The sequence below is a fragment of the Mustelus asterias genome, chromosome 15 (assembly GCF_964213995.1).
Source record: "Mustelus asterias chromosome 15, sMusAst1.hap1.1, whole genome shotgun sequence".
NCBI classification, from domain to species: Eukaryota; Metazoa; Chordata; class Chondrichthyes; order Carcharhiniformes; family Triakidae; genus Mustelus; species Mustelus asterias.
This window is the reverse complement of record NC_135815.1, coordinates 48,867,124-48,893,805: the sequence shown is the minus strand read 5'-3', so window position 1 is coordinate 48,893,805 and position 26,682 is coordinate 48,867,124. Positions and strand designations below refer to the sequence as shown.

At 40.4% G+C, this 26,682-nt stretch overlaps 1 protein-coding gene across 2 annotated transcripts in view; it reads left to right on the top strand.

The window, feature by feature from the left end:
• Positions 1–26,682, top strand: part of LOC144504497 (proteasome activator complex subunit 4-like) — a 152,361-nt gene that overhangs the window by 39,245 nt on the left and 86,434 nt on the right. For both annotated transcript variants that reach the window (XM_078229852.1, XM_078229851.1), the window contains 13 exons: positions 1,765–1,839; positions 2,115–2,237; positions 5,321–5,413; positions 8,724–8,989; positions 11,477–11,663; positions 12,826–12,915; positions 15,637–15,701; positions 18,508–18,658; positions 19,395–19,493; positions 21,463–21,532; positions 23,879–23,946; positions 24,828–25,043; positions 25,210–25,367. In XM_078229852.1, coding sequence (XP_078085978.1) covers positions 1,765–1,839; positions 2,115–2,237; positions 5,321–5,413; positions 8,724–8,989; positions 11,477–11,663; positions 12,826–12,915; positions 15,637–15,701; positions 18,508–18,658; positions 19,395–19,493; positions 21,463–21,532; positions 23,879–23,946; positions 24,828–25,043; positions 25,210–25,367 — 1,661 coding nt within the window. The remainder of the gene's footprint in view (positions 1–1,764; positions 1,840–2,114; positions 2,238–5,320; positions 5,414–8,723; positions 8,990–11,476; positions 11,664–12,825; positions 12,916–15,636; positions 15,702–18,507; positions 18,659–19,394; positions 19,494–21,462; positions 21,533–23,878; positions 23,947–24,827; positions 25,044–25,209; positions 25,368–26,682) is intronic.

The following is a 26,682-nucleotide window of genomic DNA, read 5'->3' as shown; positions in this document are numbered from 1 at the left end:
TGATCTGATGGTGGGTTCAGTTCCACTTACCCGCCCACTCCCCATAACCCTTAATTCCCTTATTGGCTAAAAACCTATCTATCTGCGACTTAAACACATTTAATGAGGTAGCCTCTACCGCTTCATTGGGCAGAGAATTCCAAAGATTCACTACCCTCTGGGAGAAGAAGTTCCTCCTCAACTCTGTTCTAAATTGACTCCCCCGTATTTTGAGGCTATGCCGCCTAGTTCTTGTTTCCATTGTAAGTGGAAACATTCTCGATGTTTCTACCCTGTCTAGCCCCTTCATTATCTTCTATGTCTCTATAAGATCTCCCCTCAACCTTCTAAACTCCAAAGAGTACAGGCCCAGTCTGCTCAATCTCTCCTTATAAGCCAACCCCCTCATCTCCGGAATCAACCTAGTGAACCATCTCTGCACCCCTTCCGAAGCCAATACATCCTTTCTTAAATAAGGGGACCAAAATTGTACACAGTACTCTAGGTGCGGCCTCACCAGCACCTTGTACAGTTGCAGCATGACCTCCCTGCTTCTATACTCCATCCCTCTCGCGATAAAGGCCTACATTCCATTTGCCTTCTTGACCACCTGCTGCACCTGCAAACTGTGTTTTTGTGATTCATGCGCAAGGACTCCCAGGTCCGTCTGCACAGTAGCATGTTGTAATTTTTCACCATTTAAATAATAGTCCCTTTTCCTATTATTCCTTCCAAAGTGGATAACCTCACACTTATCAACGTTATACTCCATCTGCCAGATCCTCGCCCACTCACTTAACCTATCCAAATCTCTCTGCAGACTCTCCGCATCCTCCACGCAATTTGCTTTCCCACTCATCTTTGTGTCATCCGCAAACTTTGTTACCCTACACTCGGTCCCCTCCTCCAGATCATCTATGTATATGGTAAATAGTTGAGGCACCAGCGCCGATCCCTGCGGCACCCCACTAGTCACGGATTGTCAACCAGAAAAGCACCTATTTATACCTACTCTGTTTTCTGTTAGATAGCCAATCTTCAATCCACGCTAACACTTTACCCCCAACTCCGTGTACCTTTATCTTTTGCAGTAACCTTTTGTGAGGCACCTGATCGAAAACCTTCTGGAAATCCAAATACAATACAACCACTGGTTCCCCCCTGTCAACCGCACTCGTCACCTCCTCAAAAAACTCCAGTAAATTAGTCAAACATGACTTTCCCTTCCAGAATCCATGCTGTGTCTGTTTGATTGAACCATTCTTATCTAGGTGTCCTGCTATTTCTTCCTTTATGATAGATTCCAGCATTTTCCCAACTACAGATGTTAAGCTAACCGGCCTGTAATTACCTGCCTGTTGTCTGCCTCCTTTTTTAAACAGTGGCGTTACATTGGAAAACAGCTAATCAGCTGGCACCTCCCCAGAGTCCAGTGAATTTTGATAGGTTACAACTAATGCAACTAAGGCAATTAAATCGTCTAAAAGTACCAAAGTAGGCTGCTTCAGTGCTGTAATTCTAATATGATTTCCAATAATGTAACAAATTTCCAGCTATTTTATGTTGGCTTCTAAATTGAGAATAGCTTGTGAGCAAAGTCTGCACCCTCGCTATGACTGTAACACTACATTCTGCACTCTCTCCTTTCCTTCTCTATGAACGGTATGCTTTGTCTGTATAGTGCGCAAGAAACAATACTTTTCACTGTAGACCAATACATGTGACAATAAATCAAATCAAAGTTAGTTCATTGGAATTTAAAAATGTATTTTCTGTTGTTGACAGAATTTGGTAAATCTATTCGCACGTTTGGCTACGGATAACATTGGGTACATAGATTGGGATGAATACATTCCAAAGGTAAATTGCATTGTTGTTTTCAAATGTATGAGTGAATTTTTTTTTTGTAGCTTGACAGTCTTTACTCGTTGGAAGTAGTGAGTGTGTCAGAATCTTATTGCATTATTAATAGTGTTCATTATTAGTGATCCAAACATCTTTCTGAAGAAAAGATGCTGCCACAATTTTAATCCTGGCTTTGTTTGTTTATAATTTTTGTTATCTTGAGTAAAACTAAATATCCAAAAGTTGTGTTTGATATCACATTGTTTAGTGAATGCTCTATATTTTTACAGATTTTTACCAGAATTCTGAGGAGCTTAAATCTGCCAGTAGGAAGCAGCCAAGTTTTAATTTCCAAATATTTATCAAGTGCTTATGAAATTGGCCATGTGGTGCTCTGGATCGCTTCCATGCTGGTCAGTATTTAATTATGGACCTATTGCAATTCATTGAAAGTGTCTATATGTTTTATCGATAAATACATTTTAGAATTTTACTTAAATTCATTTTTGTGGTGAAGAAGTTCTGTTGTACACCAATTTTATTTAATTGCTCAGTGTAGTTGTCCAATCAAACATGCTGCAATTGAATCACAATTATGTCAGATGTGTTTGTGAATGGGAAGGAGCATATGCTCATTGTCCACTGCTCCATTGTCCTCATTATTAAGCAATTGCCTATTGATTGTGATACAGGGATCCCACAGAAATGGTGGGAATTGGAAATCTTGATTACCAAGATTCTAAACTGTGCAAACAGTTAAATAATATTTCCATAAGGAGAACAAATAGTTTACTTGTATGCAAATTACCAAAGCCTAGATATAACAATTAACACCCATTCTTCAGTAAATGACTGGCTAAAAATTTGTGGGATGCCCATCGTTCTCTTCCATTACTTCAGAAAATGTCAAAAGACTACTTCATGCAGAATAAAACTACTTGTCTAGCTTTATTAACAAATATAACTTCCAGAAGAACAAAAGTAGTTGAGATACTAATGCAGAAAAATAATTGAAGTTGCGCAATATATCAGCAGGGTTAAGTATTTTTCACAAAACTATAACATCCACAATTCTCACTGCTCTTAGCAGCAAACCCTTAGAATGGTCATTGATGGCAAAGGTGTGGCAATGATGCAACATTGGGCCCTATTTTACCATTTTGATTCCAAGTGCTGGTCAGACTTGAAACTGGGAGTGTTTCAGTTCCGACTTTTAGACCCGTTCTCGGGTGCCCCCACACGCACTCTGCCTGCAAAAATATCAGCGATTCCGAATCACGCTGCACAAGTCTGTGGGTGGGGCTTAACGTGCCCGAAACCCTGTAGCTTCGATTGGTGCCTCCAACTGCGCAGGCGCAGAAAACAAATGATAGAATACGGCTTCCCTGCCACATCCCTCCCAGGCTGGATAATGCTCCCGTTGGCCCCACAGACATTGCCCACCGCCACAACATTACTGACCCCCTTATTCCCACCCACCCACCCCCCAACCACCCAGATCGATTATGGGCAACCACCCCCCCCCCCCCCCCCCCCCCCCCGCCCCCATGCAGAGCGGCAGCAGACCCCTCACTGATCTCAGGCAGAGTGGCAGTGAACCCCCCCCACCGCCCCAGCACAAAACTCAAGCAGATAGATAGCTGACTCACCCCACCCCCCCCAACCCTGACGGCTTAGCTCCTCACTAACTGGAGCGCCCGAATTGGACTTGTATGGAGCATGTCTATTTCACACCAATTTCGGATGGGCGAACGTGGTGGTAAAGGGGGAAGTGTCGGTAAAATTGGGCATGCAACCCTTTAAGTCCATTTAAATGCATGCAAATTCATTTAAATGGCTGTCGCGCCCATCTTGGACGCAGTCCCAATCGCAGCCATTTTCGGGCCTTGGTAAAGGGGGAACGCAGGCAGGCAGGCAGATGGCGCTACTTGCCTCATGCCCGACTTTACCAGGTTTTTGTAATCACGATAATACAATCGGGCCCGCAGTGTAGCATCTGCATAATGTTTCTGACATAGAATAACAGGTGAGGTGTTTCGGAATTTAAGACATGAACTAGTGGAAGTCTTTGACACTATGACTTCAGGAATTGTATTGTATCTTTTGAGGGAGTACAATGCAGATTCAGCAAGGTGAAACCAGGATCAGAAGGTAAAATTATGAGAACAAATTGCACAACTGTGGCTTGTGTTTCCTTGTATTTAGAAGATTGAGGTGATCTAATTAAGAGGTTTTAAAATAAAAGAAATTGACAGAACACATACAGGAAAGATATTTCCTATGGTGGGGAAATCCAGAACAAAGAGGAACAATCTTATAATTAGAGCTAGGCCATTTAGGAATGTAACATACTTTCATGTGAAGAGTTGTAAGAAATCTGGGATTCTCACCCCCCAAGGCTGTAGATCCTCTCTCTGGCAGTTGAAAAATTCAAGACCAAAACCCAGGAGTTGCTGAAATGTTGCAGGAGTGATAATAGTGTTCTCTCTCTAAGATGGATGTCAAAGATTCTCTGGCATTATTATCCTGGCCAATATTTAACCTTCAACTAACATCATTAAAAAGATTATCAGATTGTTAATCTCGCTGCTGGTTGGCAGTCTTACCGCGACTGGTTACCACGATTCCCCGCGTTACAAGGATAATTACATTTTATATGTACTCAATTATGGATCAAAGCCGAGTAAATTAAAGGTCGTCATAATCTAATTTTGGCTTCTTAAGCTGCACCTTTCAAACCCACGACCACTACCATCTAAAAGGACAAGGGCGGCAGATATCTGGGAACACCACCATCTGGAGTTTCCCCTCCAAGTCACCCACCGTCATGTCTTGGAAATATACCACTGGTCTTTCACTGCCACTGGTCGAAGTCCTAGAACTCCCTCCCTAACATCACTGCAGGTGCACGTACATCTTGGGAACTGCAGCATTTTAGGAAGGCAGTCTACCTACCAACTTCTCATGGGCAACTGATGGTGGCAATAAATGCTGACCTAGCCAGCGACACCCATTAATCCTGTAAATGAATTTAAAAAAAATAACTGGCTGGCAGTAGAGATGAGAGGGACTGAATATTATACACTTGTTTCTGTCATTGGCTTGTGAAGTGGGGTGGTGATAGTCGCAGATGACAATATGTGATAAGCTTGATGGATCAGTTGATCTTTTCCTGTCTGTCATTGAAATATGTTCAGACGGCATGGATGAAAGTTTCAATGATCAAGGAGATATTATGCAACTTCCACAAAAATTGTCATTTATGTAAGTGCACATTCCATTGTTCCGCTATTTGTTACAGGAGGAGAATTTTAGATAATTTTACGTTATGAATTTTCCCATCATGTTTAGTAAAACTAATTTGAAGGTTGAGAAAGCAAAATTATTTTTTGAAAAATGCCTTCCGTTTTGAATTTTCATGTAAAATCTGTGGTGTGGTTTGGATATCACAATGTAGTTCAATCTGAATAACTTCTAAAATCTTTTAATTTGATAGGGTGGTCCCAGTAAACTAGCACAGAAGCATCTGAGTGGATTTTTTAACAGCATTGAATCGTTCTATCATCCTTCTAATAACGGTAGATGGCTGGTAGGTATTTCTGATTTTTATTGCATTCATGAGATAAATAATGATGCGATAAATAATGATGCGATAATGAGACGCAGAATGCTACTGTGGTGTTTATAAGTATTTGAGTGGATGTTCTTCGCTGCCTGTTGTAGCCAGTTCATATTCAAAATATAAACTATGCCTAATACATGACTCAATGGGTGTGTTGTAATATCTCAAATACTTTTAACTGAATTCTTAAAGGGTCAACCTGATCCTTGTATGTTGTCATGTCACCAAATCAGTAGCATCATTGAGCAAGGCCACCTTGAGCAAGTATTGTTCAATACTTAATTACTTCTGCTTTTCACCCTGAATTACAAGTCCGTTGGGCAGAAATGCATATCCGGCTGTGGTGTGAAACATAGGCCGCCTGTTATATTCCACACCGGATATTTAATTCCATTGACTGCAAATGGAACTGAAAATCAGGCACTCTATACAACGGGTGGCCAATCTAATGCAGCTTGTTTTGTGCCACAGTCTGAGATGAATTTCTATCCTAAGATCTAATGTTTTCTCTTTTTAAACAACTGTGACTTGTAGGTGGTGCAGGGAAAATGTTAACTCTTGCTTGGATGTTTCAATTTCTTTGAATTTAATTTCTGCCTGTGTAATATCCTGCAAAGAGTGGCGACCACCAAGTGGAGTAACTAAATAACTATCTATTAACAGGAATAACTATATACAGGGAGTGAGAGAGATGTTACCGATTACTCTGGTACAGCCTGGGAAAGTCTGCACTCAGCCCCAGGATTAACACGCTTCAGCCCAATTGACCAAAAGGGTCACATGACTCCTTCAAGGGGCTTGCTACAACATGCCTGTATTTACACATCTGCATTAGCAGTAAACGGTGCTGCAACCAAGAAATAACTTGATTGCTGTGATGGAGTTTGCATGCTCCTTATGCACCACAAGCTGGAAATACCTGGTATTAAATGTCGAATACTGCAAGAGTACCAGGCGTAAGGGCAGATAGATTTGCATGTTTATATAATATTTCTCACAACAACTCAGTTCTCAATTTTTGCGGATTTTATTAGTAGACAAAAGGAGTCCTCACTTAAAGTTGTGATTGTGTGCCTGAGAATCGTGACTTTAAGAGAACCACAGGATCAATGTTAAAAGAAATGTACAACTTGAAATACTGTACATTCCTAGGTGAAATAACTTGAAAAATAAGGTAACTAAATACAAAAGAAATTCAACGCAGGATAGTAATTTTAATGATGCGGAGATGCCGGCGTTCGACTGGGGTGGGCACAATAAGATGTCTCTCAGCACCAGGTTAAAGTTCAACAGATTTATTTGGTATCACCCAGTAAGTGATACCCAGTAATTTTAGTTTGACCAGCCTCCATCTGGTGGCAGAAGTTGGTCAGTGCAGTAAGCTGTTGGAATCCTGGCAATAGCTATACTAACTCCTGCTACTAGATGGAACCCAGGAGCTTCAGTTCACCAGTGGTGAAGCCAGGAGCCAAATAGCTGAAACCTGACCCTGGTAAGAACAGAAGGTGGGAAGTAAAGCTGGAGAGTAACGCTGGGAGGCAGGGGCAGCATTGGGTGGGCGGAGTGCTAGAAGAAGGACTGAGGGTGAGAGCAGAAGTGCTGCCAGTCAGATCTGTGCACAGGCATGCCAGAGAGGAAGTCTGTGGCAAATGGCTTTAAAGCAAAACTGGCAGCATTAAATGGGTATACTGACACTATCTTATTAAGAAGTCTCACAACACCAGGTTAAAGTCCAACAGGTTTATTTGGTAGCACAAGCTTTCAGCGCGCTCCTTCATCAGGTGAGTGGGAGTTCTGTTCATAAACAGGGCATATAAAGACACAAACTCAATTTACAAAATAATGGTTGGAATGCGGGTCTTTACAGGTAATCAAGTCTTAAAGATACAGACAATGTGAGTGGAGAGAGGGTTAAGCACAGGTTAAAAAAAATTACCTGTAAAGACTCGCATTCCAACCATTATTTTGTAAATTGAGTTTGTGTCTTTACATGCCCTGTTTGTGAACAGAACTCCCACTCACCTGATGAAGGAGCAGCGCTCTGAAAGCTTGTGGCTTGTGCTACCAAATAAACCTGTTGGATTTTAATCTGGTGTTGTGAGACTTCTTACTGTGTTTACCCCAGTCCAACGCCGGCAACTCCACATCATGACTATCTTATTAACCATGTTAAAGTTGCGCAATATTAAGAGAGCCAACATAAAGTGGGGACTTAATATAAATCCAGGAATTTGCTATAGCATAACTTCGCAATTAGATAAATTGTCAGAGCTTTATTCAGCCCTTAATGTTAAACTTTTCTGGCTGTTGTAAAATTGGCGTGTAATCTAACCATGAAAAAGAATATTAATTATATTTGAACTAATATTTTATAAAGAAGTAGACTGTGATAGTTAATGATTAGTTTTCTTCCAGTTAGAAAAGTAATAACTGCTTAAACTGTTTCCCTGTTTTTTCTTTCTGTTTCTTCCCCCACTTTATTTTGATTCCAATTTTCCTAGTTGGGACCTTGGGGATTGTGCAGGGAAATTTCTTACCATTTCCCAAGATGATATTTTTATATTTGTTGACTAGATGTTATATACTCTTTTCCTTTGCCTGGTTGATATTGCCTTCCCAAAGTCTTTGCAGCAGGGGCTCTCCACATTTTGAAAACCATGGTTTAGAGGCTCTTGGGGGATCTACATTTCATTACTAGGATGTTTTAACATTCCCCGATATTCTGATTTTTTTTTTTCTCCTCCATATTTTTAAAATCGTCAGCGTTCAACCTCATTTTATTAGTAATTAAATTCCAGATAGGAAATTATTCCTAATAAGTATCTTGGATATTTAGCTTTGGATACCAAAATCATAAATAAAGACATTTTCAGTCCAGGAAAAAAAAAATTATTTAGTCCATTTTCCCTGTATTAATGCAAACCTGGAATGATCAATTCCACCTTGATTTCTCCAGTTTCCCATATACTCTTTTAATATTTGCGTGTTTATACAATTCCTTGTTGCATGTTGTGATTGACTTGGATTCTTTCTTAATGCATACCATTTAACCCTTTGCGCAGAAAAAAAAATCCAGCTCCAGACTGACCACCTGGATGTTGCCAATTTAACTCTTTGGATAGCCTACCAAGAGTTGTACTTGATTTGCTTTGGTATTTTTTTTTTAACTACAACTGCTTTATCAGAATTTTTCATAATTCACATGCCTTCCATCCCTGTTTGTGCCTGTACCCCCCACCCAATTAATGGATCAGGACTTGTTTTTATTTTAAAACAGATGAAACTGATGAAGTTGTTGCAACGGTTGCCTGCTAGTGTTGTGAGAAGATTGCACAGAGAACGATACAAGAAGGAAACCTGGCTAAATATCATACCAGACAGCCACAAACTGACTGACCAAGACATTACTGATTTTGTGGAAAGCATCAAACAACCTGTGCTGCTTGCTATGTTCAGTAAGACTGGAAGTCTGGAGGCTGCTCAGGCCCTTCAGAATCTGGCTCAGATGCGTCCCGAGCTTGTTATCCCACCAGTACTTGAAAAGTAAGTCTTTAAATTAGGCCCTTCTGTTTTATGGTTGGAGCAATTGACTTCATTACTCGTATGACATTTATGGATGAAAGTAACCTGCTGTAATTGTTTTTGAAATCTGCTTAGAATGTATTTTAAATAGAATTAATTTTAAGACTTGTTTAAAAATTGGCAAACTGCTTTTGAAATAACCAAATGATATATTACTTTGCCACAAATGTATAGAAAGAGTTGTGCTTGGTCATTCATACAATAATGTCTCAGTGTTAACTGGGATGTAAATAACCAAGCAGTGCATTATAAAAGCAAAATACTGCAGATGCTGGAATCTGAAACAAAAACAGCAAATGCTGGAAAGTCTCAGCAGGTCTGACAACATCTGTGGGGACAGAATAGAGCCAACGTTTCGAGTCTAGATGGCCCGTTGTCAGAGTAGTGTATTTATTCTGCAAGGAAGGATCATGTTTCAGAATTTTTTCCCACTGAAAAGATCACTAATATAAATCAATGACAAAGACCTTGGTGTACAGGGCACAATTTCAAAATTTGTAGATGAAATGAAACTTTAACCAATTGTGAACTATGATGCGGATAGTGTAAAACATTAAAAGGATATGGACAGGTTGATGGATCTGGTGACAAGTGGCAGATGAAATTTAAGGCAAAGAAGTGTGAAGTGATTCATTTTGGTAGGAAGGATGCGTAGAAACAATATCAAACAAAATGGTACAATTCTAAAGGGGACCCAGAAACAAAGGGACCTGGGTGTATATGTGCATAAATCATTGAAGGTGGTGGACAGGTCGAGAGAACGGTTAATAAAGTGTAGAGTATCCTGGGCTTTTATTAATTATGGGTACAGAATACAAAAGCAAAGAACTTATTAATCCTGTCGAAACATAGGTTCAGCCTCAAATGGATTATTGTGCCCAGTTCTGGGTGCTACACTTTAGGAGAGGTGGGATGAGATCCATCCAGGAATGACAAACCTGATTTCCTTGGGTTGGAGAAGTTGGTACTGTTTTCCTTGGAGAAAAGAAGATTAACAGGAGATTGGACAGAGATATTCAAAATTGTGAAGGGTCTGGACAGAGTAGATCGGGAAAAGCTGTTCCTATTGGTGGGGGGATTGAGAACCAAAGGGCAAAGGTTTAAGGTAATTGGCAAAAGAAGCAATGGCAGCATGAGGAAAAACCTTTTCATGTAGCAAGTAGTTAGAATCTGGAATGCACTGCCAGGTAGTGTGATGAAGGCAGGTTCAAATCGAGACTTTCAAGAGGGAATTGCATCATTATCTAAAAAGGAAAAAAATGCAGGATTACAGAGAAAAGGCAAGGGGCTGGCACTGTGTGGATTACTCCTTCAGAGGGCCTGTGCAGAAATGATGGCCAAATGATGACCTATGTTGTTATCATTCTGTGATTTGAAATGAGTTACTGAAAATGGGCTGACGCGGGTTTTGAAATGCTCAAAGACTGGACATTGAAGTGCTTTTGTCCAAAGACTGAAAAAAAAATAGCAGCTTGTTAGCCTTTCTTGCTAATGGGCACATTTTATCCATTATATTGGGAGGTCATTAGTCCCAGATGTTTTGCTGCATTGTTTGGCATAAGTCCTGCCCTCTGGTTGTGAGCAAGGAGATTAAAACCGAGACATACCACCAGTGGGATTCTCTGCTCCTGCTAGTGGTGTACCCCTGCCCGCGGGGTTCTCGGTGGCGTGGGGTGGTCTCGAAGGGAATTGACATTGGTACGTTCAGAGAATCCAGCCAGCGGTGAGGCGGCATGCTGCCTCCCGCCACTGAGGAACACACGGCTGGGAGGCCAGAAAATCCCCCTCATGAACTTTTAACTGTTAGTCAAGTTTTTTCAAAACAGAAAGCTGTGGGCAAAACTTTGTCTCACCTAAAAAGGTTAGCATGCAAGAGGATATTTGTAAGTTATTTTGTTTAGGAGAAGAAAGATATGAGAGTTTGATCATTGTTAATCATCATTGTTAATCATATGTTCATTTGTACCTGGCCTCACTTCATCAAATGGTTTATGGTTTGCCCTGAAAAATAGTGGAAGGGCACACATGGCAAGACACGAGAGCGAGAGACATGATTTTTCCCGTCAGATGTTTTGTACATTGTTACATCTTGGGTTATGCTATTATAGTGTTCGATATTGGGCAGAATGGCACATAAAGTGCAAGATGTTTTTTAATAGGAGTGATTATCTTTCTGTATTAGGAGAATATCTAAAACAAGACTGAAACTTTTGACACTGCCTTTAGACAGTTACTTAGCCTACTTGCATGTCAGTATTAATGGAGACCTACAGAATGTAAGGCCACCTTAAGTTTCCCTAAGCTTCATGGAAAGCGAGACAGAGGGTGGAAATCATCGTCATTTGCTATCTTTAATTTATTTAGATTATTTTATTTCTTTGCACAATACATTCTAATCACATATCCAGCTTTTAAATGTAATGTCTCTGTTTATCTTTTGATCTTCAGAACATATCCTGCATTGCAGACCTTGACAGAACCTCACCAACTTACAGCAACCCTAAGCTGTGTGATAGGAGTTGCACGCAGTCTGGTCTCTGGAGGGAAATGGTTCCCTGAAGGCCCAACACACATGCTACCTCTATTAATGAGAGCCCTACCTGGTGTGGACCCAAATGATTTCAGCAAATGCATGGTATGTTAGTACTGTATTCTTAGCTATATGGATAGATGTATGTGGAATTAAATCAAACATTTTCAAAGATACTTTCTCTTGCACCAAATTCTGCTTACCCATCATCCCTGTTCTTGCTAGCCACTACTGGTTAAAGAATGCCCCAGTTTTAAAACTATCATCCTTATTTTCAAATCCCTTCATGGCCTAACCCCTCCCTATCTCTTATCTTCTCCAGCCCTACAACCTTCAAGATATCTGCGCTCCTGTAATTTTATCCTTAAGAAAATCCCTGATTTTAATGCCTCCATGATTGGTGGCTGAAGCCCTAACCAATGGAACTCCCTCCCAAAACCCCCCTCTACCTCTATCACCCACTTCCAGTCACTCCTTAAAATCCACCTCTTTGAACAGGCTTTTAGTCATCTGCCTTAATATCTCCTTCCGTGACTCAGTGCCTTATTTTGTTTTATAATACCCTTGTGAAACTCCTTGAAATGTTTTATATTATGTTAAAAATGCCACATAAATATGTAGCTAGTGAAGAATGTAAATTAAGTGCACAATAAACTGTGGGTGGTGTTTGATGAATTGTTGTTCCAGAAGTGAAGAAGTTAGTATTGAGGTTACATTGTCAGTACCACAGAATCTCTACAGTGCAGAAGTGGCTATTTGACCCATTGAGTCTGCACCAGCTCTCCGAAAGTGCATCCCACCCAGGCCCTCCCTTCTGCCCTGTCCCCATGATCCTGCGCATTTATCACGGCCAATCCACCTAATTTGCACATCTTTAGACTGTCGGAGAAAACCCACGCATACATGGGGAGAATGTACAAACTCTACACACAGTCACCCAAGGCCCGAATCGAACCCGGGTCCCAGGCGTTGTGAGACAGCAGTGCTAACCTCTGTGCCACCAACATGTGAGAAAAATCATTAGCTTGATATTTATGGATACCGGTGGTTATCATATTAATCCAACTGTGTTTTCAAAAATGCCAAAAGGAAAAGAGCCCACATAAAGGGCAGCTGTGGATATCACCAATGTGTTAAATTTTTACGTTTGCCTTTCAAGAAACAACATGTAATGTAAATACTTCTTGACAAGAGTGTATATTTGGTGACTGATTTATTTTAAATCCGCTTTTTATTGGACATTTTTAAAAGTATTTTATCTCTATAGATCACATTCCAGTTTATAGCCACATTTTCTACTCTTGTGCCTTTGGTGGACTGTTCATCTGTTTTGCAAGAGAGGAATGATCTCTCTGAGGTAAGTTCATTTAACAAACAGCAAAAATGTCTTGTTTACTTAAAAACAACTTAAAGCTTTAGGAAAACCAGAGAGATGAATGTAATGCATGTAAGCTTTATATAATTATATGGAATCTCACAGGACCAAAGTTGGCTGCTGTGCTTGCACTGGCTTTTTAAAAAAGACATTCGCAGAATCCCATTCTGGTGCCCATTGCCCTTTCCTCACAACATTAGTTATCTTTGTTCAAAGGTTTAGGTTAAAGATATAGAAAATACTTGAAATGCGCAGTAGATCAGTTAGCACCTGAAAAGAACAAGGACTGGTTCATGCTGGTTCCTGCTAGAGGAGAAAGGCTGTGGAATGAGAACAGGATGTAAGAAACTCGTTTATATTCTTAGAAAGTTTTAAAATTGGAGTAGAACTTCCCCACAATTTTGCTAGGGTAGTGCTGTGAGTTAAGGCTCGTAGAATGTAAACATCATTACAAGACAAAACATCACTGAAATTAAAAGCCTAATGATAACCATGAAATCTTTGTCAATTGTAAAAACTCATCTGGTTCACTAATAGAACATAGAACATAGAAAAGCTACAGCACAAACAGGCCCTTCGGCCCACAAGTTGCGCCGAACAATTTCCTTACCTTCTGGGCTCATCTATAACCCTCTATCTTACTAACCTCCATGAACCTATCCAAAAGTCTCTTAAAAGACTCAATCGAATCCATTTCCACCACCACTACCGGCAGCCGATTCCATGCACCCACCACCCTCTGAGTGAAAAACTTACCCCTAACACCTCCTCTATACTTGCTCCCCAGCACCCTAAACCTGTGGCCTCTCATGACAACCATTTCAGCCCTGGGTAAAAGCCTCTGAGAATCCACTCTATCAATACCTCTCAACATCTTATACACCTCTATCAGGTCACCTCTCATCCTTCGCCTCTCCAAGGAGAATAGACCTAGCTCTCTCAACCTATCCTCATAAGGCATACCACTTAATCCCGGCAATGTCCTCGTAAATCTCCTCTGCACCTGTTGTATGGCTTCCACATCCTTTCTGTAATGAGGCGACCAGAACTGGGCACAGTACTCCAGGTGGGGTCTGACCAGGGTCCTATACAGCTGCAGTATTACCTCCCGATTTCTAAACTCAATTCCTCTATTGATGAAGGCCAGTATTCCACACGTCTTCTTAACCACAGCCTCTACCTGCGACACCGCTTTGAGCCTCCTATGTACCCGGACCCCAAGATCCCTCTGTTCTTCCACAAGCGTCTAACCCTTAATATTATATTCTTCCATCCTATTCGACCTGCCAAAATGAACCACCACACACTTATCTGGGTTGAAGTCCATCTGCAATGTCCTTTTAGGGAAGGAAATCTGCCAACCTTACCTGGTCTAGCCTACATGTGATTCCCGACCCATAATAATGTGGTTGATTGTTTACTGCCCCCTCAAGAGCAATTAAGGATGGGCATAAATGCTGGCCCAGCTGGCAGCGTCCACGTCCCATGAAGAATAAAAAGGGAATCCTCGTTTGATGATGGGACTTCGTCTCCACAATGATTGCGTTGTGGCCACTCCTACCAGTACTGTCATGAACATCCACAACAGCTTTTTGTTAGAGATTTTATTAGTTAATTAAATTTAATTTGGACTGCTGCTGTGGATAGATTTGAACACAAGTCTCCGGAGCATTAGTTCAGGCCTCTGGCTTACTAGTCCAGTGACATTACCATTTCTCTACCATTCCCTTGTTTCATGTGCTTGTATTGAAACAATGCATTGAAGTGCTTTGGAAAGTGCTGAGGATGTGAAGGGCATTACACAAATACAGGTTCCATCTTTATTTCTACAATAAAGTAAAATGGAAACTTTTAACCAACTTAAAGCCAATTCCTTCTCCCATTGCAAAATTGGAGGAGCAAACAGATTGTTGGGTTAATTCAGGGCAGCAGACAAGAGTCTTCGGTCAAGTTGGAGAGAGAGGTTTGTGACAATGGTGCTTTTGTTTGAGTGCATATGTCAGGTTAAGACAGGATTAGGTTTGGGTTCAATGTTCTTGCAGATTAAAAAGTCTAGCTACACTTCTAAGTTTGGCACATGGGCTGAATTTTATGCTCACTGAGATGTGGGTTGGTGGGAGGAGGGAGGTGTACAATTGGGCGCTGTTTCTGGCCTTCCTCCACTTTAACTATGCACATGGTGAAGGTGTTGGATAGCCCAGCTGTCCATGGGCCAGTTGTGGCCATTAAGTAACCAGCCTGGCTCTACAAACCCTCACCTCCCCCTACTACCACTTACCTCCATGTGCACCTCCAGCACCAATCTCCATTGGGAACTGGATGCAGTGCGAGCAGTGACCATTGCTCCTCGTAGAGCTGCTAGGAACAGCAAACTGCTGACCATTTGATTAGCTAGCAGCTCTTGGAACTTCTCCCCAGATAGCACGGAAGGCTCAGATGAAGTCAATTAACTGCCCTGGATTCTGATGCAATGTAAAATTCCACCTGACGAAATCCCTCTTGACCGAGATGATGAGTGCCTAGTGACTGTAAAACTATAGCCTGGCAAGAGTCACACCTTTCATATGAGAAAGAAAATGGATGGAAGATTAGGTTTACAGAAAAATACTTAACTTTCGTCCACATTAATATCATTCATGTAGAAAGCTTTTGACTGTTCAGTGTTTTTAATTGAAATAACATTGATGTCTTTTTCTGTTTTAGGTAGAGAGGGAACTTTGCTCAGCCACAGCAGAATTTGAAGATTTCGTTCTTCAGTTTATGGACAGGTATGTTTTAAGGGATGATTATAATAGGTTCATACATTATGCAGGTTCATACATTATGAATGCTACATAAATTATTAATCAGATTATTAAGAAAACATGTTAATACCACATTTATTACTCCTTTATAAAAAGCTGACAGATATTTGTTTAAGAATGACATTGAAGGCCAAAAATATCAACATAGATAAATAATCCACATTTGTTCCTGTTTTTGACACCATGGAAATTAATCTTAAGAAAATGGTGGAACAGTATTCAGTGATGGAGATTTTTGGATCTGAACTTTTGCTTTGGAAGAGTGATAAAGAGGGGTATAGTCTAAGTTATTCTGCATAGTCTTAGAAGTAGCAGGTTCCAGTGACGAGCTGAATGGCACTTTCTCCTCAAAGTGCCCTTTCCCTCTGAAGTAGTTTCCTGATCCTTTTCCAGATGGCCATTCTTCATGTGAGCTCAGTTGATGAATAAATCAGATTATTTCCTTATGAACAGCATATCAATATATTTTTATAAACAGTGATTGACAATGTGAATGTGTTCTTACTACTTCCATTAGTCAATATATTCATAATTAGTTGCAGCATGTGCAACAGGAAGATAATGCATTGTAAGCTTTACTTCCAAGAAAGTGAACTTTTCAAATGTGAATCATTTATTGATTGCAATAGGTAATAAATATAAGATTTTTGGAAAGTACACATTAATATTTCAGACGTTGTGACTTAAATGGCTGTTTTTCTCTATGAACCAATTATTCTGAAAGTAATAGAATTACATCAATTATGTAATCCTCATAAGTTTAGTTGCACAGCACTTGTCAAGTTATTAAGGGATATTTTATTGCTTTGAGAAAGGCTGAATTATGCTGGAGACTGGAGTTCTTTTAAAATTTAATTATTTTTATTATTTGTTCGTGGGATGTGAATACCGCTGGCAAGGCCAGCACAGTACTGCCCAATTCTCTTCACTCTTGAAAAGGCAGTGGTGAGCCACAGTTTGAATCATTGTAGTACATACTGTTAGTAATTCAGATGCAAGGTTGAAGTAGTAGTTTGAAATCATTAGTTGATAGACTTCCATGAAAGTCGATGAAAGGGAAAGCGGGTAGATTGTAAAATGGATGAGCAGTCTGCTGTCTCTTATTTGTGTCCCTGTCGAAGTTGAATTTCATCCCCATGTTGTGGCAAATATATCTGTGTTTATTGGGACTATATGTGAGATTATGGTGAATGATAAGGAAATGGCAAATGTTAAATTAGTGATTACAGAATGAATTAGGTAAGTGACTATGGACGAAACGCGAGTAAAATAAACAAAATATGGACCTCAAACAGGAGTAGGCCATTCAGCTCACAAATCTGTTCGGTTAGATTATGGCTGGTTCATATCTCAGTGCCTGAGTGTTAAGCGATACCCATGCTTAACAAAAAAACCTGTTGATCTCAGTCTTGGTTGTTGATCAAGTGAAAATTTTCACTATCTTTTGAATAGAGAAATCCATAATTTTGTTACCCTGCAGATGAAAAGGTGATTTCTTTTAACTCCTAAAAGGCCTAGCCCTCCTTTTAAGGTAATGCCTCTCTGCTGTGGATTCCCTTACAAAGGAAATCATTTTTGTAGTTTTACCCTATCAAGTTCTTTTCTCATTCAAAAAAACACCTGATATGATAACTCCTATACCTTCTAAACTGCTGGGAATATAAAGTTTATGCAACCAGTTCTCATTTGTTAAGTGCATCTTTGCTGTATCCACTGCTAAAGATAACTTTCTGTGATCAATTTGATTGGCAATTAATTATGTGCAAATCTGGCAACTTCATGAAAATCTGAGAGCAGTTAAGGACAAAGATGATTTTGGCAGGCTAATGGCAGAGAGGCACAAAATGGTCAGAAACATTTGGCAATTCACAGGATATTTTGTGTTCATACAATTTGTTGGCAAATTTGCACAATAATAACAGTTTAGCAAATACTGAGCCATTGTTTCTGAATTTATCGTTTGTATAAATTAGTAATAATTGGGGTCCCAACATTGAATCCCATTCAGTTCTTCCTCAATTCTGGTAAACTCTTGTAATGAATACGCCTTGTTTTCTACCCCCTGGCCAATTCCTGACTCATTTAAATCATTACAGCTTTGAGTTTAACTGGTAGCTTTTTGTGTAATACTTTGTCAAATACTCCTTGTAGACATACACAGTCCAAAAGGGTTTGTCACTTTCTTGAAAAAATCAAGAAGATTGCTTAGACATGACCTCTTCCCTGCCCCACACACACACACACACACACACACACACCCCATCTTGGAACTGTTGATTACACAGATAGTCAAGGTTATCCTGACTTATTCAGTTGCTTTAAGTGGAATGGAAAATAGATCAATGGATATGTAATTGCCAGTAATACAAATTTTAAAAAATGGAAATACTCAGCAGGTCTAGCAGCAACTGTGGAGAGAGAAAACAGTTAACATTTCAGGTCAATGATGCTTTATCAATTTATCCTAAAACCAATATACCCTCCGGTATCCAGTGACTGCCTCAGAATAATAATCACTGACTTACAAATCAGCTTATCTCTAGCCATTTAAGGATAAATACCATGTGTCCCTTGTAGCCTATTTATTCTTATTATGCAATGTATTTAAGGTTTCCAAGTCATTTATATAACACTTTGATACAATAAAGCTTTTGTTTAACTACTTTTCCACTGGATAGATTAAGGAAAGGAGTTTTTTTTCGCAAGATAAAGAGACAATTGAATATCTATATACTTCAGTAGATTTACATTGTGGTTTATTTGGATTTAGGTGTTTTGCTCTGATTGAAATAAGCACCTTGGAACAAACAAGAGAAGAGACGGAAACTGAGAAAATGACTCATGTGGAAAGCTTGGTGGAGCTGGGTCTCTCTTCAACTTTTAGTACCATTCTCACACAATGCTCCAAAGAGATTTTTCTGGTATGTGGATTGCTATCCATTTCTAGTTGCTCATCTGTAAATTTACTCGGGGAGAACATTGCAGTATGGTTTCTAAAGTGTTTGTACTTTTACTTGGAGCTCTGATTTTCCTGCTGCCATTCAAGTAGGACAGAAACAACTAAATATCTTGTTACAATATCATTAGACTGTAAAACATAACAGTTGCAGTAAAGATTTAGATTCTGTGCAAAATACAAGTTAGTTCCATGTGTACTTATAACACAAAACAGTTTACAGAGTTTGTGTCCTTAAGGTCCGAATGCTGGTACCCGGATGATTCAGCAAATTTTAATTGCCACCTGAAAGTGCTTTTACGTTAGCAAAGGAGCTGGTTGGATATTTGTAGCTGGTCTTCTATAATGTTTCCTGTAATTAACGGTACCTCACATTGAAACGAACAAGCTGTGCACAACAGAAAAGATTGAGGTGACACTGGTCGTGTAAATCTCCTGTTTTCTTGGCCCAAGTGACATTAACTTGGAGGTTTTCTAAATGCCTTGAATGCTATCAAAATAATTATAGTTTTAGCTTCAATACATGATGCTCCATGCCTGAGAATTTTGTGAACCAATCAGTAAGGACCATGTTTGATATTTTATGGTATATTTTCTGGGAAGAAAGGGGTATAAACATAACTGAAAAAGAGAACTTTCTTTAGCTCAATAAATAACTGCGTAATATGTTATAATAATCTGTCTACCCATTTTGATTGTAGGTTGCTTTGGACAAAGTTTTTAACTTTGCCACAACAAATATTTTTGAGACCCGTATTGCTGGCAGAATGGTAGCAGACATGTGCCGGGCAGCTTCTAAGGTTTGAAACTTCTAGAATGACTATAATAGATACAAAACTGCAATACTGATTTCAAATTTGAAATTGTGGTCACATTCATTCATTGCAATATGTTTTTAAAATGCTATATTATGCATCAGTTTTTGAATCACCATCTTAGAGCATATTGATTGAAGATCAAGCAGGAGGTAATGGGGTGTAAATTTTCCAATCTGGCAAGCATTTATTCAAAGCCAGTAATTATTTCAGTCAGAAACTAAAATAGATAACATTAAAAGAAATGCCATTGGAAATGCTCTAATTGTAGCTGGACCCCTATTATTGCCCCTGTCATATTTATTGTCTTTTAAATCTATTACCTGAATGTTCTGAAGTTAAAATTTTAAAGTAACTTGCTTATTCTTTCTCTTAACTGCCACCCACCTAGTCCCTGTGCCTGATCTACTTGTTAATAAAGAGTAGCCACTGACCCAAGCTCAACCATTGGCCCCGCTTCATTTGCTGCTTTATGTTGGCCTTGCTCAAGCTGCTATTAAATCCTGATCTTCCTTTGTTGTGATGCCTCAGGCCCACTTCTCTGAAAATGTGACAGAATGCTACATTCGTAGAATCATAGAATCCCGCCAGTGCAAAACAAGGCCATTTGGCCCATCGAGCTGGCAGTGACAACAATCCCACCCAGGCCCTATCCCTGTAACCCCACATATTTGCCCTACTAATCCTCCTGACACGAAGGGGCAATTTTACCATCGCCAATCAACCTAACCCACACATCTTTGGAGTGCGGGAGGAAACCGGAGCACCCAGAGGAAACCCACGCAGACATGGGGAGAATGTGCAGACTTTGCACAGACAGTGACCCAAGCCGGGAATCAAACCTGGGTCCCCTGGTGCTGTGAGGCAGCAGTGTTAACCACTGTGCACCGTGCCACCCCAACATTCCATCAACATCCACTTCTGAAAGACCATATTGTATTACTTACTGTGGACGATACCATGGGAAATCTGGATGGGCTGAATAGCCTTTGTACATTATTGTAGCAGCTGCCTGTTTCTGAATACGTCCATGGGGTGAATTTTATATGGGGCAGATTACCTACCCTTTTTTCATTTCTCAAACGATAATACACTGAGGGTGGCCTTAATTGATTAAGAATGCAATTTCTATCTCTTGGGATATCTCAGTAGTTCCAGCCAGGAATTAAAAGCAAACCCTGACTACGTAGGATTGAGGCAGTGGCCATTGCCAGGACTACAGGTAATCCCTGAATACAGAGTGCCATGTATCCTGGTGCTCAAGTAAGTCTGTGCACTTTGGATGGACCTGCCTGTCAGACCTTCGCAAGGGTTGGTGAGGAGAGAAAAGGAGTTGTGGTCTTGGGTTTTAGTGGCTAGGGCAACGATAAAGGGTGCGCATGAGCTTGGGAGACGTGGGGTTGCCCCCCTCCCGCCCCCCCAACTCCTCCCTAAAAAAAAAGACAGCCCCTTTCTACCTGCCAGCAGCCTGTGCAGTGAAAGATGTCAGCCTGCTTGCCGTTCCGCAGCCGGACAGCAAATTGTGACTGAGGCCAATTGAGGTCCTTAAGTGGCAGTTAATTGCCTTCAGGGTTAAACTGGCTTAAGGGTGAGTGGGCTGCCCAACTTAACCCCCCCCTCCCCACCTTCAACTACACTGGTTGGGAGCAGTAAAACCCACCCCCATGGCTTTTGCCAATGGTTGAATGCTCAAATAGAATTTTTTTGTAAAGTTGGAATAATTTGAGACTCGTTTGTTAGAAGTTTGAGTTCTGTTATTCCAGTTGCTAAAGTGAGATATCCAGTTTGCAAGCTTGTATTTTTGGTAGAATTGCACAAAATGGTTTGCCGCTATTTAGAAGTTCAGCTTCTGGAGAAGTCCAGCATATTTGCCATCAACTGCACTTTGGCATTCAAACAAACATATGTTTTGATATCTCTGAATATACCATCTATTTTCTCATTTTGTTTCTAGTGTCGTCCAGCAACTGCTCTGAAGCGATTTGTACCACACTGCTGCAATGTAATAGCTCAACTAACCATCAGTAAGCATTGTAGTTTCAATATTAATTGATGACACTAATCATGTGGTGATAATGAAATTGACAATTAATCTGGAGTGTTCAAAAGTTATTCATAGTAAATTTGTTTTTGCAAGAATGAAGCCAGATAAAGATTGCTATCCAAGTTTACAGTGCAAATTGTGGTTCAATCTGACCCAAAACCCAACTTGGAGCATTTGCAGAACTGAACCCGGGTTCCCCAGGGTTAGTGGGGGAAAGATGGGTGTGTGGAGGCATCCACGGTAATTCATGGCCTCAGTTCTGTCCCATTGAACATTATTATTCCAATATTTATTGAATACGTTAACTGTTACAACCTAGGTAGCTCCAGGGAGTTCCACTCTTGCCGGTATGTCCATTTTCTCAGGATCTCAGTTCACACTGGGATGCCAGAGCAATCCTTAAATTGTATTATTAAAGCAGTTCAATTTTTACAGGGTATCATTTCTGGAACCTTACAGTAAATTTAAAATGAAAAATTTCTGCTTGTATTGCCTTCCCTTTTGTTTCTATTTCAGTTTGTATACAACTTCCTTAATATGTCTTAATTTTCTGAAACTTTTGATACTTAGATGTGTCTGTTTCCATTGCCCATGCTGTTTCTCACGGTGCTAAAAACTGTCTTTAACTGTCCAAGTAGATACCTGCACCTTTAGGTTTAAAAGTCAAATGTTGTAACTAGAATTGACTCCGTGGAAGGACACTAAGCCAATCAGCTCAACTTTCAGGCTATTTAATATGCAATTTCCTATATGCTTGAGGATTTCTGCTGACTGTCATCAGCTTGTTCATTCTAACAGTGGGCCTTCATTGTCCAAAACTGGAACCTGCTTAACTGAAAACTGATCCATTTCTGAGGTCATTAAAGATTGACCTAGTCATTGCATTGTCCAGACTTCCAGGTCAATCTTTTAAGCATTTTTGAGCACCTTATTAGATGCTTGAACACTCAGTGAGATATCATCTTTGCAATTAAATAAGCAGGATATAATGGAATAAACTATCAACAGTCCTTTTGAAAAAAAATATATAACTTGTGTGTAAGTATGTTAGGCACGTATGTAACATTTAAGGCACATGCACATGTAGCCTGTGCAGCATCACCAACTTAGAAGCTGTAGTGATGAATCTATTATAGCAATAGATTTCAGAATAGAGAAGTGTGGTGCTAAATCATGTTTACATACATATCAATGTGATTTTACCTTGACTATAGCTGGGATGGGACCTGAGTTAATCAGGATTTATCCATCAACATGGACTTTTAAATCGAGGGTTGTGCTTAACCAGTGTCTAACTTCTGGACAGATTATTCAGAAAAAATGCATTAAAAAAATCACAGAATCTCTATAGTACAAAAGGAGGCTATTCGGCCCATCGAGCCTGCACTGACAACAAATCCGCCCTATCTCGTTAACCCCACATATTTACCCTGTTAAACCCCATGAAACTAGGGTCAATTTAGCATGGCCAATCAACCTAACCCCCACATCTTTGGACTGTGGGAAGAAACTGGAACACCTGGAGGAAACCCACACAGACATGGGGCGAATATGCAAACTCCACGCAGACAGTGACCTCGGTCAGGAATCGAACCTGGGTCCCTGGCGCTGTGAGGCAGCAGTGCTAGCCATTGTGCTACAATGCCGCCTGTGGATTTGGTCATATGGATTTAGTGATAGATTTATGGTCAAGCTCTAGCTTGGCCTGTGAAGTTAAGGAAAATATAACAAAAGTGGTTTGAGGGTAGAAAGCAAAGGATCGAGGTCAATGGAAGTTTCACAGACTGGAAAGATCATAGAATCATAGAAACCCTACAGCGCAGAAAGAGGCCATCTGGCCCATCGAGTCTGCACCGACCACAGATCTGGTGAATAGTGTTCTGTTGGAACCCATGTTGGAGCTGTTGCTATTTTATCCAAAATCTGAATTTGGGAACGATAAGGTAATCTAGAAATTTGACAATGCATTATCTTATTTCTTATCTCTGTTTACCATATCCCTGTGAAAGGCTCACGAGGTATGGATAGGTTAGCAGGATTAACTGGTAAGTAGTAAGATGCAAGTCAGCAATGAGTTATGTGGTGTGCAGTCATACTTTTTGGAAAAGAATAAAGAAAGAAACTGCACCTTCCTGGAATGACAATAGAGGCAGCAAATAAAAACCCGGATTAATCTCAGGAGAAGTTAAACAACACAATGGGGGAAATTACAGGTTCTTTCTGGAAAGATAAGCTGAGTTCCTCATCTGTGTCGCTCTTGATTGTTCTTTCCCATTGTTCAATGTAAAATATGAAGATGTATCAGGCATTTTTTTATTCTTTGTAGATGATGATGTATTGCAGGAACAGGAGTTGGATAAGGAGCTGCTTTGGAATCTTCAGCTGTTATCAGAGGTAAACACACAAAATATTAAAATGGTCCACAAACTGCACAGGTGGAAAAACTTGAAATTGATCTAATAGAATGTGGTTGTAATTGTCCCTTTTACATCCATGACGCGGCATTTAAAAATTTATTTTCTATGCTTTCACCTTCATTACATTGGTTTGTATGTTTTTGAGCCCCTAGTTGAATTTCAGCCCTCTACTTGTTAAAATGTTTTTGTTTATAAACTCCCATTTGTAATGTTTGGTTCTGAAAATGCACTGCCTCCAGTCCAGTTCAGTATTTTGGTTTCGTTTCACCAGAAGTTCTATCATCTCAAGAACATATCAAGACTTGCTATCTGGTTAACGTAAGGCGGAATTCTCCCATTTGGGATTAAGTTCAGTGGCAGGGTCTCCGACAGTGCCTGCCCTACTGGTTAGAATGATGGTTTCTTGCGCCAGATTCAGAGCTTGGAACCTCATTAATTATGCACAGGCCAGTTCCCCTCCGACTCTGATGATGAGCTGGCAGCTGATTTATCTGCTTGCCCTCAGCTGATGGGCTTGAAGGTCCCAGCACCATATTTAAATACTAGTTTAGCACACTCCTATCGCTCTCTCCAGCCCACCCATCTTCATCAGACAGTGCAGGACGCCAACAACCCAGAGGGAAAAGACTAGCAACCTCAACAACCAGTCTGTTCCTTAACTCAAACCCCCCCGATCACGTGCAAGGCACCCATGCCCCACTTCGACCTCTACTCACTCCCTCCGGATTCTTCTTGCATTCCCTTCCAGTAGCTCCTTGTTTGTGAGCTTTTCATGCAGCCTTGTTGAGGTCCAGATTCTCTCCCCTGGACCTTCTATTGTCCGTCGTCTTCATCCACCTCCTTGTCCTGTATTTTCAGATAACACGTGTAGATGGTGATAAGCTGCTGCCATACAAGGATCAACTCGTGAAGATTCTACAAAGAACATTGCACCTGAAGTGCAAGCAGGGATACATTCTGGCTGGAAACCTGTTACATCATCTACTTCGTTCAACTACACTAATCTATCCGACAGAGTACTGCAGCGTGCCAGGTGGTTTTGATAAAGCTTTTGCAGAGTACTTGCCAATTAAGGTATACATTATTTATTAATGTGATAAAGATGTATTCATCCGATTATGTTTTTAATTATTCCTCTGTAAAACATTGTGTTTGATTTGAATGTTTTTGCTAAGAAATTGTATTTAAACAATATACATTTTTACTGCTCCCTTCCCCTTCCCCCAAAACATGTTTATAGGATTGGGGAAGACCAGGAGACCTTTGGAATTTAGGAATTCAGTGGCATGTGGCCTCTCCAGAGGAGATAAATTTTGCTTACTATTTGTTGGATAACTTTCTTCAGCCAGAACTGTCCAGACTCCAGCAGTGTGCCGACGGAGAAATAGAAATGTCAAGGTTTGTTGTCACATTAATGAAAAAGCTATTCTTTGGAAGTCACTAGAGAATGGGGGGGGGTAACTGATGGGATGGCTGTAATAATGGAAAAATTAGAAGATCATTTTATAGGATCTTTTTGCCAAAGTTTTCTTTCTAACCCTGGCAATTTAATATTCAATTTTGTAGTTTAGCAGAACCCCCACCGTGCAGAAGGAGGCCATTCGGCCCATCGAGCCTGCACCAACAACAATCCCACCCGATCCCAATAACCCCACGTATTTACTCTAGCTAGTCCCCCTGACACTAAGGGACAATTTAGCATGGCCAATTAACCAAACCCGCACATCTTTGGACTGTGGGAGGAAACCGGAGCACCTGGAGGAAACCCACGCAGACACATAGACAGTCACCCGAGGCTGGAATTGAAGCTGGATCCCTAGTGCTGTGAGGCAGCAGTGCTAACCACTGTGCCACCATGCCGCCCTTGTTTGCACCAGCAGTTCATTAAGGTCTAATGGTTCTAATAGAATTAGATTTTTATTGGAATTGTGCATTTGATAAAGTTATGGAAGTGAAACTGTAAAAATGACAGAAATGCTCCGTTGTCTTGAATTCTATCCCGTGAAACTGAAATTGATGTCATGTGAAGGTGCAACATTTCCAGATGAGAATAAAGATGATGTAATATGGATAAAAAGTAACCTTTAGGCTGCTGCAATCAAAGGAAATTTCTGTATCTTTGTGTTGACCATTTCAGCACACATACTATGATTTTGCATTGGTAATGACAGGGGAGCTGTCAGCATTACTCCACTGAAATTGACATCAACTTGGGAGTCTTTTAGGGCGATTCTCCCCAAAAAATTCTAAGTGCTGAATTTGCAGGAGAACTGGTGTAAATCACAATTGTTTTTTCAGTGTGAGTTCACGCTAGAATCTCCCACATTCTGCAATGCAGAGGTCACAATCGTGATTATTATTAAAAGCTTGGTGGTGGGGGGGGGGCCTATTCACACCAGAGTCTGACAGTTCAAGGTCTCTGTGCATGTGCTGTGGCCTCGAACTGTCAGCCTGCACTTTGCTGGCCAGCTCGATCGCTGACCATTCCTGGGAGAATTGCCCCCTTTGTCCCAGTTTCCCAAGTACCATCCATAAGCAGTGAATTAACAACTGTAGGCTCTCTGTAAAAAATCCTTGACAATGTTGTATCTTGTTGAATGAGGTGCAACATTTTTTTTTAAAGTAGTGCATTAACTTCATAATTGAGCATCCTCACTGCGTCTAAAAATCAATTTTATATTTGTGGAATGTCCATAAAATTCCACATTGTTTT